General features: G+C 37.0%; 1 protein-coding gene across 5 annotated transcripts in view; it reads right to left on the bottom strand.

The window, feature by feature from the left end:
- Nucleotides 1–14,197, bottom strand: part of ARHGAP15 (Rho GTPase activating protein 15) — a 326,332-nt gene that overhangs the window by 273,098 nt on the left and 39,037 nt on the right. For all 5 annotated transcript variants that reach the window (XM_074873787.1, XM_074873784.1, XM_074873788.1 and 2 more), the window contains 3 exons: nucleotides 7,620–7,694; nucleotides 3,795–3,856; nucleotides 1,088–1,175 (listed from right to left, as the gene is read on the bottom strand). In XM_074873787.1, the coding sequence (XP_074729888.1) occupies nucleotides 1,088–1,175; nucleotides 3,795–3,856; nucleotides 7,620–7,694 (225 nt within the window). The remainder of the gene's footprint in view (nucleotides 1–1,087; nucleotides 1,176–3,794; nucleotides 3,857–7,619; nucleotides 7,695–14,197) is intronic.

The following is a 14,197-nucleotide window of genomic DNA, read 5'->3' as shown; positions in this document are numbered from 1 at the left end:
GAAGAAAAGATTTGTATCACCTGCCATGGAAAAAAATAGCTTATTGTTTGTGACTCCTGCCAAAGAGAGCACCTTTGTGGCCACCCATCATGCCAATGAGATTTGGCAGGTTTGATCAGGCCTTGAGAGTCTTTCACAACAAGGCTTTGTCAAATCTGTCCCTTCGCTGCCCACAGTGTCACACATTTCCCAAATTCCCCTTTTGTTGCCCACATTCAGGTTCGTAGGCTCAAACTCGGCAGTAACTAGCACTGAAGGGATACATGCCATTATTGCTTGCGCAACGTAGCTGTCACATCTCTGAAGACTAAGATCGGTCGTCTTTCCTTGGGGCACAATAAAAAGGTACTGCAAATTTCACTTTGTAGTAACTACAGGCTACAGAAATTGCATTAGCTGCATTAGATGGAGTCATAGAAATATTCAGGAAGGTTAGCAGGATATGGTAGATGTCACATTTATACTACGATAAAAAATCACTTTGCTAACTTGTAATGTTTTCTGCTTTGGTAACACCCTATATTAAGGTGCCATTTATAAATAATTTATTATTATTTATTAATGTATAAGCCACTTTATAGGATGGTAGATAACAACTTAAATTCATGTATTAAAGATGCACATACATGGTTTAATACAATTTACATCTCACAATATCCTTTGCAACAGATTCTCATCGCATCATCTGTTACGCATTTATTACTAATGCATTTTATAACATACTTTATAATACATTATTTGAGGAAGTAGCTGCATTTAGTGATCATTTTCATAAATAAGAATAAAGCATTTATAAATGGCACCTTAATTTAAAGTGTTACCTTCACATTACTGGATAGTCACTCACCATTTGTCTCACTTTGCAATTACTCTCAAAATGCACCTCTTAATAAAGGACACGCTAAGTCCTATTTCTTCTCATACACTACATCTGATTAAAAGTTTATCAAGGCATTTTCCTTCAGCTGCTCTCAAACCTTTGAAGGTTGCCAGCTCAGTCTGAATTTATCTTATGTAAACACCAAACTTTTTATACTGAAATAACAGTTGCAAGGAAGCTGAGTATGTTGGATGGTTGATTACCTACCAGGTTGGCCAGCGCCGGCTGCTTGGATTCTTTGTAGAATTCCATTTTCCTAGCAGTGAGAACAATCCAGGACGTGGACCAGTTTTTCCTTAAAAATAAAATAAAATTAAGAAAATAGCAAGGCATGCAAGCAGGAGGTAAAAGATGCTCTATATGTTTTTAATTATTTCCCATCAGAAACAAAAATGGTCTGAAGTCAATATCATCAATGCACTTCCACCAATATTGATGGAGTTGCACCATCTTTATTACACCTGAATGTGGCCTAACAAGGCTTGAAGGCCTTCCTTCTCCTCACTCATGTTTTGAAGCCTATCTGTGTTCCTTTTCCACCATGGTACCTTAACCAGAGGAAAATATTGGGATTATTCACACATGCTTAAAGTTCACATATACTTAAAGGACCCAAAATAGCTGGTGCCCTTCTGGTAACTAATACTTAAAATGGAACCAAGAAGGAAAATGCAATTTCTCTCTCACTATACAGAGCTCAGCAGGGGGTCTATTTTGAAACATCAGAAATACTTTCTCCTTTCTCTAAATTAAAAATTTGCAGGTGAACAAGGAAGATAAGAATGATATCTGAGAGAGGTTTAAGTAACCATGAAACATCAGGAGTTCACGGTACAGCCCTTGAGACCTGGCAAACTGCCGGGGCCAGGGAAAAGTCAAAATGCACATGGATGTGTGAAACAGTGTCCCCTGACACAGAAGAGCATAATAATCAACTCAGAAGAAAATGTTATTATATTACATATAACATGATGTCTCAAACCACCACATAATCACAAACAAATGGATCTCATAGAAAACTATTTTTAGATCAACATCTCAAGTTTGACTCTCCAGTTTGGGGGTCATAACATCTGATATTTACAAAAATACTCATAAACCCACTATTTATTTGCTTTATGTGAACACAAATCACAAACGTGAACATTTTAGAACAAATCCAAAAGTGCCTGTGACAAACAGGCTGTTTCACGTGTATGCTGTAGTGTATTAAAAGGGAGGCAGATGCCTGTAAGGTCACAGAGGGCCCATGGAGGAGCTGTTTTCCTCTCTCTTCTGTCTTCCCTAGTCCTTTTGAGTTTTCTCTATTTGGGTATTCTTAACTCAAACACACACATATTTAATTCTAGCAAAACCTGACTTTGTTGAGTTTAAAAGCCTGTCGGTCGTCTTCGCAATGCTCACTTCCAGATCCATCGCAAAGCTCTGCTGCACTCAATATCCCATCAAACTGCACATCAGGCATAACAACAGGCAGTTTTTCTATTAATGACTTTCCTATTCAATATGTTTCAGTCGTCAGCTTAAGGCGCATAACCAATATTACAGATGAAGCCCTAATGCCACTGGCATTATCAGAGGAACTTGCACTCACTTCAGGGTGGGCAGGATTTCACCCAGCATGATCTAACGATCATCCCTAAAATATGGCCAACAAGAGCCAACAGTGAAAGAAGCTCTCTGTGAAGGAGATTAGTACGTCTGAAGAAAATAGGACTGCATTTTTTATGCCATATTAATGGGGAAAAAAATAAAGAGAGAGACATTGAGGAAGAGAAAGAAACAGTAGGGTGTGACCCGACTCATGGGGGCTGCAAAAGGCGCCCCGAGCGCTGCGGCTGCATTTGCATTCTGTCAAACGGACACCTGATGGCAGCACGTTATAGCTGCAGCCGTGCTCGCAATCTCTGAGGCTATTTAAAAATACGATATGGTTCAGGGCTATTTAAAAATACAAGTGGCCGAGCTACGCTGCTTCCTCCCTGCACCCATGCCGAGCCCACACGCAAGGCCGAGCCATGGCGATGCTTTGTGCTAAGGGCACCCGATGCACTGGGAAGGTAAAACGCTCCATGTCTGGGCACGTTCACATGCACATTCTGCAGAAACTTCTGCCACTGTCAAAAGTGGGGGATAGAGTATTACTGACTTCAATGCCTTTCCCCAAAATGCAAGTTACACCAGTTTCTGATGGCACCAGCTGCAGCGGGCTTGATCAAGTGTTGACAATGTTCTTGCTTCAAGTGAGAGGGTGGACTAGGTGACCTTTTTCAACGAGCATTTCTAGGTTCCTTATTGTTTAGCACTATATAGGTATGAGAACTTATTACTTGGCTCCTTTCTCCAGGCAGAAAATATAGTATTTCATATTATTCTCTCATTCTCGTTGGTAACATACAGTGCCAGTCGCATCACTGCTACTCCTTTACAGGCATCTAAATACAGCAAACCATAGCAAATCCTTCCATAAAAGACAGCACTAATATTCACATTACTTTCAACGCAAACAGTGCTGAGTGAGTAAGTGCTGACCGCTTTTGATAATCTTGTCTTGGCATCCCTGTGGCATCACCACATGGTGTGTTCCTACATCACATCCTTGACCCCTCAAGCACATAATCAGCACCAAAAGTTTGCCTGCTGGAAAATGTACTATTGTTTTGCCTAGTGCCTTAACCTGGTCCTTAAAACGTGTATTTTTTATATATATATAATACAGAGGCTAACCATGACACATGCTCATTGCATGCAATGAGCCCATTGTCTGCTGTCACTTGGTTTCTCGGGCTGTAATCATACATTGGCTTAACACTGAAACAATGGCAATTAGCAGCGATAATAACTACAAATACTTAAACATGTATCAACTCTGAATTTTGCAGCTGATAAGTTCTGTAACATTTACAGATAATACCTTAATTTCTTGCCACCATCTGCTATTTTAGCCTTTAGAAGATATCCTTCTTTCTCCACTACCTACAAGAAAGAGAAAAGAACATAACCATAGCATTAATTCAGAAGAAGGAATCCACTTAGTACATTCATAAGAGTCTGCATCTAGCTATTCTAGTGTGGGAACATTTTATCACTAATTCTCAGTTTAGTCACCTGTTTTTTCCAATACCATCAGTTCTTTTGAAAATTTGCAAACAATGTTTAAAGTCAATTAGTACACATTATTAATATTGAAAAAACCCCAATAATATTCTATTTGTTGAGTTAGAAGAAACTCATTTTAATGCAAGCAAAATTTCTAGCTATAAGTGAAAAATTAATTAATTGAAAATATATTGCAAGTAAATTATGTCAAGGTATCATTTCATATATTGAGTCGCAGGAGTACATGTTTCATTGATAGCTATGAGGTACACACCATACTTCTGTAAAAGGTTCTTGATTCTTATCTTCTAAAGATAGTCATGTTTAGGGGTAACCAATGTCACAGAAACTTTAAATATCTGTACAACAGGAAAAGTTACATTGCCTTCATAGGTGCCACATTTTGCTTTGAGCTGGCACGAAATCAAGGCTCATGCAAGATGCTAAAATGCACCATGCTTTTAAGCTGTGCTGCCTTTTGAATGAGCCTCAGTATTGAGGCACTCAGCCCTCACAGCCCTTAAAAGGTCACAGTTCATTGGAGTGTGCGCGTCCATGTGCAGGGAGAACTTCTCTTCAAGTTTCCAGCTGAACTAAATGATCTCATAATATGGTGCAGAAAATGAAATCGGACAGTTCTTTCAATTCTCAACATACAAGCTGAAATGGGAACTACGTATAATGAGAGAAGACAAAGCTGTGTTGTGCGTTTTCCAAAACACACCCAAAAAGGCAAAGTCCTTAGCTATTACCTATACCAAGCAGGACATGACATTAGCAACCAGATATCACCTTTGTAGATTCCATACACTGCTATTACTGTTACTGAAACCTGGTCCCTCTTCTGTGGTGTCAGAACAGGCTAAGGACTTTGCTGGTATGCATGAGTCTGAGACACCTGGTTGTAGGGTACCAACATTGTGCTTCAGTTTTGACACATTAGAAGCAAGTCCTAGGCTTGCTCTTTTGTTTACATTTCTCTCTCTTAATTTGTGCTGCTCCACATCTCTGAACACTTTTTTTAAGCCAGAGGCCCTTGCAGACACTTGGTTCTCTATGATCTGCTGAAACATCCCTTGTACAGCTGTGATATACAATTAGGGATAGGGGTTATTTTTGGCTGTGTAAATTTATATTTAAAAATTAAAAACCAAACACAACAAGATGACTGGTCTTCAGCCAAACCCATTGACCTGCCATCTCATCATGTCTCATTAGCTAAGGATGTCCCAACCGTGTCAGTAATGGGAAAAGAAGAAAAATTGTGATTCAGAATGGGTTTGTTTTCCTTTCAAACACTACTGAGTCAGTGCCTGACTTGGATATTAGAAACACCACGTGGTCTTTACAGTCAATTGTGTCACAAGGAGATTTTGTAACAATTTCAATAGACTTTTGCCATCTGCAAAACCATTAAATAGCAATAAAACATGCTTTAACATGCAACATAAGGATTTTTAAATCAAACATATCTGTTATTGTGATTATACAAAATATCACGATATTAACAGTGTAATATGTTTATTTCCTTAGATTTTGTCTGTTGCTCATATACAGCATATAATGAAATATATACTCTGTAAATATCTGTTTGTACATATGAAAAGGTCTGTAGGTCTGTGGACAATGATTTAAGTGACAATCTCAAATGGGTACATGAGGATTAGTGTGTCCATTTTCTATAATTTGTACTTAATTCATGCAAATTCCTGTCATGTATATCATTGCCATAGAAAACCCAGAGAGAAAGTGTGTAGGGATTATTGTGCAGAGTTGTGTCACTATTTATCTAGTGATAGATGGATGAATTATTACAGCTAAAATAAGACTTAAATCCCAATCTCCACCTACTTTTTTTTTTTTTTTTTTAAATCAAACTTATTTTACATCTTTCAATATTTTTCTTCCCATTCTAACTCTTCATTTTTGTAGCATAAAACTTCTGGTGCTTGGCCAGGGCCAGAGATGCCCAGTAACATATGAGAAAGGTTATTCTTTTAATATTTCTACCCATCTGGAAACAGAAATTGGGAGGAGCATTGGCTAACCATTCAAGCTGTTTATTACTTCTCTGAATCAGACCCAAAAATCTCATGCTTTCAAAGTTTACCAACCACCCTTCCCAAACTGTTATTTTAACCAATCCAAAACTAAAGGCAAATGTGATTTTAAACATCAGATCTAAATCACCTCTGTCCTTACATTTTGGGAAGTTAAAAATTGAATGTGCTTCCAGATGAAAATGTTGCTTCTCAGTCATATTTTCCTTATAATCGTCTTGAGCTAGAATAGCAAATCCACTAACAAATGCTGGGCATATAAATATCCCGATTTAAATTACATAGCTCAAATCTGCCATTTGATTTAAATTAAACAGCTCAAAAATACAAGATCTTCAGTTCATATGAGACCTCTCAGTGCTAAGCAAAGTAACTTTCATATATATTGCTTTAATTGAATTAGTACAGATGCTCCCTTTAAAAAAAAATTAGCATGGTCTTCATTAATTGACAATGTGCACATTTTTCTCTGTAAGTAGTACAACGGGCATTTATGGAATTACAAAACAACTTTACCACAAAGACAAATAAAAAGATTTCTAGGATGACCCCAATATTTTTATAACCTCTATTTGGGGTGCTATATGCCTTTCGTTTAACATTTGTTAATATCCCCTTTTCTGTTCTCCTTGTTTTCAAGAAAATATTTCCAAGATAGCTCAAGATCATCTTACAATACTTCTGCAAATGGATGATATTATAGTAAAAAGAATACCGAATATATCTTAATGATATACTCTGTTGTTTCTGTCTCACTAAATATCATTTTTTATTAAGCTGCTGCCCTTCCTGCACCTTTTCAACATATGAGAGGTTGAGAAAATGACCCAAAATGCCCTGAAGAATCAGCATAGAAATAAGAAAGTAGAATTATTGTGTGGGATTTTGTTTGGAGTTTTTTATTTATTTTTAGAAGAATATTAAAGATGAAAGTACGTATGTGTAATATTTGAGTTTCTAAATAATAAAAAAAAGACTTTCATGAGCTAAAAGTATTTCAAACTATAAGGAAAAGTAATTTTTACTATATCACATATAGGTTCTATAGTTTTCTTAATTAGAAGAATTCAAAGCTTCTGAACCTACCTAATCCTGAAAAGTTTGTGTAGGAAAAATACCACTGATACCAAAATTTCTTTGATGAATTTGTATTTGCATATTCATTTTCTTTTGATAGGAAAACCTCTATGCTTCTTATTCCCCCTAGGTTCTTTTAATGTCAAGGAAAATTGTTAAATTTCATGATAACTTTTATTTATAAAAATTGATATTAAAAATATCTTAATATGGGCAAAGACAGGACAATGACATGGTCACATTCCTTTATATCAAGTATTAATACCAATGAAACATCAGTCTAGTACAATTGAATCAACAACAAAGTCAAGCTCTATAAATTGCTTTGTACCTTCAAAAAATTATTCTTTTTATTGATTAATCAAAACCCCTCAAATGCCTTAACGTCTTGAGGTATCCAAAGTCTCATGTACTTATTCTTTAGTAAAGCATGTGTAACATTTACATTATAAACATTTAAAATAGGAAGAGTGATTTATCAGTTCTATAGAGCAATTGCTTACTGTGTGGTCCTGTGTACTAATGATGTCTGCAAGCGTTAAGTTATGTTGAGAATGATTTCTTCTATGACGATTTACCTAAAAAAAAAAAAAAAAAAAAAATCAAGGATTTAAATTCAGAGAGGATTCAAATACACACAGGTAAAGATGGACCAACAAATTTAATTACTGGGCATTGACAGCATATTTTGGATGGAATTTTGGAAACCTGATTTCCTTCAGCACTGCATTTTTGTGAAAACTGGTGTTCCTCTCAGCCCTGTGTATTTGAAATGTAGAGCTACTATACTCTAAACATCTCTGGTATAAATGTGTTTCTTTGTGATGTCACATTAGCAAAATTACCTAAAAATTAACCAACTGATAATAATAATTTTAAATTATGACTTTTTCATCAGGAATCTCAAAATTTGCTTAACTGGTTAAGTGCTCTTAAACCCATTTTACACAAATAGGAAAGATGTTAATTATAACCTCAAGGTCGCAAAGCAAGTAAATGAAGAAACTAGAAAATAATTGGTAACAAGCATATAACATATCACATACTTTTAACCTGCTTTAAAGGGTGTTTCTAAAGTTTCCATGACTGGAAGGCTACAGCAATACTGGACTCTGATTCTACAATTGTTCCCAAGTACCGAGTCCTTCATTTCCTCAAGTTCCCTCTTTTCTAGGACGAAGCCAGTATAACAATCTGTGATTAAACTCTGGAAAATTATTGTATTATACCAGAAATTATTAAGACTAAATAAAAGTTTCATCACAAATCAAGCGTTTGGCAGAGCTCAATTTACAAATCTGTAACAAAGAACAGGTCACACAAGTGTGTGTGCATGTGTATGTGTATATATATTAAAAACTTTTACTGTTTAAATTCAATGTCAGTCAATAATAATATAATTTGGAGTTGAGATCCTGTAAAATTCAATTATTATCTCCTCTTTTAACTGAAGCTAAGAAGCAAGCAACAAAATATAGTCTCAACTAGTTTCCACTGTATTCATCATAATGCATTCTCTTTTTCCCTATTAAAACAGAGTTAACCAAAAGTCATAATGTATTCTGTTTATATTCAAGTGTCTGAATATAGAAAATGTTCTTAATTAATCCAGAGGGCCACGCTCAAAAAACAGTTAAACATATTATGATCCCATATTTTTTCTCCACACATTGCTTTCATGTTTATTTGTAAGCACTAACATTTTTAAGCCTTGAAATCTATATCCTAGATATTGCTCTACTCTCCTAGTCAGAGCTAATGAGCTTAATGAATTACCAGTTCTAAATTTAATACAAACATTTCAAAGAAAGAGATAAAACATTCTTCACAATTCAAAAGTTTCTCTGACCTATTTATGAAGAATATCACTTAACAATTTCATTAAGGGTGAGTAACAGCTGGTGACATGGCTGTGTCCTAAAGTGTTTTTCTCTCTTAATATTCTGCATCTTAAGCAATCGAGCTTTCATAAGAAATACTTTAGTTAGTGGCAGTCCCTCCTTTGGGGAGAAAAAAAATGTCAGACCACATTTTCTGTATTTTGCAATCTTGTTTTCAGGAGTGTCATGTTCCTGTTTTATTAGCATGTAGGGTAAACAAGAATGATTTGCTGATGCTGTTGAGAGAACTTTTAAGATTACAGTCTTTCTATTTAGATTTTGGAAGGAACTTAATATTAATGCAAGCAGAGGCATGTATATAAATTCAAAATAAATGAATTCAATTTATCTTTTTCTTTATCTTTACTGTTCAACAACTCTGAAGGTTCTATAGTGCTCATGACATATAACTAAACTATTCAGGTCTAGATCATAGAAAGTCTTTCTTACCCAGATCCCCCATTCTAATTATTCCTTAACATACAACAGAGCATATTGCTCAGCAATGCTTTCTAAAATATAGTCTTCACTCATCCAAATTAAATAACAAGGCACACCACCACTCCACAGTATCTATTTTAACATTCAGCTGCTCTCTCCAGGAATCATATGTGTCTGTTGGGGGCCCTATATGCAACTTTGTGAAGTGTACAGCAGCGATCAGAGCTTTCGGTCTGGTCTTTGGTTCAATGATCAGAGCATTAGCAATAGAAATGCTTACATTTGATACATGCTAAAAAGAATATATCAGAAGTATTAAATCCATCCACAACCAAATGAAGATAGGAGATAGTAAAAAGTACTATTTTTGTAGTACTAACAAGTTATTAGTGGTAGTGTAGTAAAAAGACAATAGTAAGATTTCCAGGAAATATGAAAGGAGAAAAAAAAATTAAATTCCTGTTATGGATGATATTATGTGCTTTACAAACCTCTTCAGTGTATGCAAAGCAGAAATGTTAAGGAAAACTGCATGTGTACAAGGAGAAAAAAATAGACCTCTTACCTGATTATTTAATGTGATACTTTTGCTAAAAAGATGTTTCTCTCATAGGGCAAAAATAAAAGAAATTGCATTACTTTGTAACCCAGCAATGAGCAACCTCACACAAGAAGCTCCGAAGTCTGAATCTAGTTACAGAAATACAACCAAAATCCACAACTATGTAAGCCAAGATCTAGCTCTTCTGGAAAAACACCCCAAATATTTGGCTTACAAATGGAAGTAACGGAAACTTCAACAAAGTTCTTACTCATTTCTACCAGCCTTTTGGTTTAGAAATAGAACTTTTTAAAAAATGAATCAAAACATCTTGCAAAAACTCAGCAACAGAGACAATATAGTCTTTAAAACCAATTTTATAAAGTTCCAGCAGGCCTTACACAAATTTGGTCTTAAATACATTTTGCAAATACTGCTGAATGAGTTAGTTATATCACTTTCTTTATGAAATATTTAGTTCAATGTTAAAATGTTCTTAGAAGATCCTGGGTGACAGTACTCAATATACCTATGTTCCAATATATTCACAATTTTCAGTAGTGTACCAAAGTATTCAAAGGGAAGTGTAGGCTCAATTATTTTAATTCTTTCATTCAGTTTTTAATAGACAGACCATAAAGGAGATGCTTTGAGATTTTTTTTTTCTCTGTAGCTCCATTCAATTACCCTAATAAAGAGAAGAAAAACCTAAATAATATCTGTCACAAGTCCTCTACCTCACCTCCCAGGGTATGATGAAAGGCAGAGATTTACAGGAGAAGTTCGTGAGATCCCTTTTTGGGAAAGGCAGCTTATCAGCAGTTTTCTGATTTGATGAACATTCTTCAGTCAGCAACAATGTCACCTGCAGCACTAAAAAATCCACTCTGAGAGCGCTTGCAAGTCTGTGGGCAAGTCTGGTTTTGTTAAATTCAGCCTCAGCAGGCCCCCCCTTTCCCTTAGCTAAAGGGTATCCATCTCCTACCAGAGTTATTTCAGCATCTAAGCACTAATCCGTCATCATCCTTTCTACAAAGGCAAAGCCTCCATTACATATGCCTGGTATCCTGGCGTGAAGGGACAACCATCTGACAACTGCTGTTTTAACATTGATGAAGTAAAATACAATAACCTGATGCTTAATTTCATTTCTTTCTGTGTTCCCATTTGTTCTTTAAATTCTCCTTCTTTTTGTGGGAATTCATCACAACTAACTCATTTCTACTCTCTTCAAATAGTGTGCCATTGATTTAAAGAGAGACTTGGAGGACTGATTTGGATTTTATTTCCCATTACAAGCATATTTCTGACCTAATTCATCTAGTCAAAGAGAAGCAGCATACTTCTTTTTGATTTCAACCAAACCTAGCAAAAATCAAATAACATTTCTCAAAACGCCTAGGCAGGCTGCTCTAGTGTAAAGTACAGACAATTATTTCCTGAAACATCATTCTGAATTCACTTGTATCCCTAAATAATTAAGATAATTGTAAGACATTTCTAAGTAGTTTCCAAGATTATCAAATAAGTTATTCATGACAGGTTATTTACTCACAAACACCACCTACAAGTAGCCTGGGAAAACCATAATTTGTTCAAACAAGCAGCACCTGGAGCAGCAGAGCTCTGCTTTGGATGAGAAACTCCAGAATGACATCTACCTACTGTTTTCTCCATCAATTGCTGTACTGCTCCATCAAGGAGAAGGTTGATATGGAAGTTTTGTTAGATTTTTACTAAAAAAATTGCCACTGTTCATGCTCTGACCCTTCTTTTTAGGGATCTAACTGTTGTTTTTCTTCATCCTACCCACACTGCAATCATGTATGTGGAGATTCCTGTATAAACACCCAAAAAAAAGAGAGAAATCCCCTACTGTTGAACCCCTACTTCTCCATGGTGCTCTGCTCTGGACCTCATCCAGCAAAGCACTCTGCCACGGGCTTAAGTGTTTTTCTGGATCAGGGCCAGAACACTCCATTCTTTATAGGATCGAACTTACTGGTGGCAGCTTGAAAGTTTGCAATAAAAGTACAAACTGGTCACATAAACTTTTGTGAAAACCATTCCCTCAACAGAGAAGGAGGGGTGATACCTGATTTAGTGATATCTGTGGTCATTTTGTTCCCAGTCACTCCCGTACTGCAGTGACAGCTCATAATTGCTTAGATAGAGAAACTTAACAAAAATGTATTGTAGCATTTCTTAATGGCCCCATCCCTTGAAAGACACCTAGGCAATGGCAAGTGAAAGGAAAAATCCTGTAACATTTCACTCACTGCCATGCTCAAAGTGGTTTGTTTTGTTTTAAAGATCCAGTCTTTGGCAGTATGGCAAGTCCATTGGTATCTAGAGAAGTTATTTGGAAACAGCTCTGCTGTAGTAGGTTTCTCTTCTGCTGAAAGACACTGAGAAAAATCACACAAGGCTGCCTGCTTGGAGATGTTTCTTTGTCATCTCAGCAGATAAGGGGTTTTGGTTCATCCTCAAGAAAGGGAAGCTATCAAGAGACAGCGGGAGCAATTCCCTTCGCCCACCCAACCTGCTGCTGTGGATGCTCTCGGTGCATTAGAGCTGTGCAATAGCTCAGCAGAAGACCCCATTCTGCCCCAGGGAAAGCTCCTGTGGCTCAGTGGGCTCCTTGCCTGCAGCTGTGGCCACTGGTGCTCCTGGCTTGCTCTGGAGCCCTCCTATCATCACCCTCCAGAGGGTTACATTAGAACCACATGTTTGGATTTTTTTTCCTCCTTGATTGTCCCAAAGAGATTAGCTCACTCTGGTTTTGTTTTTTGTAAGGCTTGCAGGGAGAAAGAGGCATGAAGTACAGTTTTAGTCCTGCCCCCACCAGCTTTCATTTTTTCCTCACCCTCCATCCCCATCCCTAGGCCCCAAAAAACTTGTTATTATACAAGTGACCAAACGTTTTGCTTGGGAATAGGAACTTGCATGGATGGAGTATTTGTGCACTGACTACAGACCAGATAATCTCTCTATGCATCATTTAATAAGAAAACCACTTCACAGTCCTTACAGGCTTGAGTTTGTTACATATGACATACTCTCAGCAGAATCTGCACACTGAAATCAGTGGGGGGGGGGGGGGGGGAAAGAAAGCCAGTTTGTGTTGCATTCCCCCTGCATGTCTCCCTTTGAGCACACTGCCCTCTATACTCAGTTTAGATCTCCAGAGCCTGTGAAAATAATGATAATGGTTTTGCTTCCCTTGACCTCTTGCTCCCTTATAAATCAGAATCCTATAGACCTTTCCCACAGCGTGAGGGTCCTCCTTCGTATTCGAGCCTGTGAAGGTAGGTATTTGATATCAAGGCAATTTAATCATGTGGGCATGCTTCCTGCCTTTAGAACTTGCTTTAGACAAGCACTGCAGCGCTTTTACTGCGGGAATATCTCGATTTATTCAGCTGCTTCATTCATGAAATAAGAGCAAAATAATTATTCAGATCCTAGTTTAAATTTCAGTGACTATTAAGATGAACTGATTCTCTGCAATCAGAGAATAAATAATCATGAGTCTGATTACAAAGTATGGTCTATTTGAAACTATGTCACCTTCTTTCCCAAAATTGTTCAGGGGTGATCCAAATTTGGGGTATCCAGTTTGGGGTAATATTTTAACTCCGAGAATAAGCCTACATCAGGCACTAGGTACTTTTCTCCATTAATGCCTCACTGTTTCCCAGGAGCAGATTTTCCCTAGAGTGGGAGCCCTTTTGTTCCTCTCTAGCTACTCAAATGGACTTTGAAATTTGTCCAATTGATCCTTGCTTTGAGGGAGTCCCAGCTGATGTAGTTGGCTTCATTTTTAGCCTTTTCAGGAGTAGGACATCTGCCAAAACCATATGTAGAAGAGGAGACAGCTACAAAAGGTCCTTACCACCCATAGGAGTTGAAGAAATCCTAAGGCTGCTCTAAATTTGACTGCGGGTCGCTCAGATTTGCGTACCTGGGGATCCAACTATCACAAAGAGACCAACAGCTGTGTTGCCTCTAATCCTCGGGATTTCCAACTGGAAATCAAACTGGAACCTGGTCTCAAAGCTTCAATATGCTTTAATTGTATTAAATACAATACTCTGATTCAAGAAAAGAACATTTAAAGTGAGACTTTTTATGTATTTGTACTAGCCTTTTCTGTTACAGCCTGTAATACGTAACAAAATACAGCCATGTGCACAGTGTGACAGTATTCATCTAGCCA

This window comes from Strix uralensis, chromosome 6, assembly GCF_047716275.1.
Source record: "Strix uralensis isolate ZFMK-TIS-50842 chromosome 6, bStrUra1, whole genome shotgun sequence".
NCBI lineage: Eukaryota > Metazoa > Chordata > Aves > Strigiformes > Strigidae > Strix > Strix uralensis.
The sequence above is the reverse complement of the archived record's forward strand: the minus strand, read 5'-3'. Positions and strand labels throughout refer to the sequence as shown.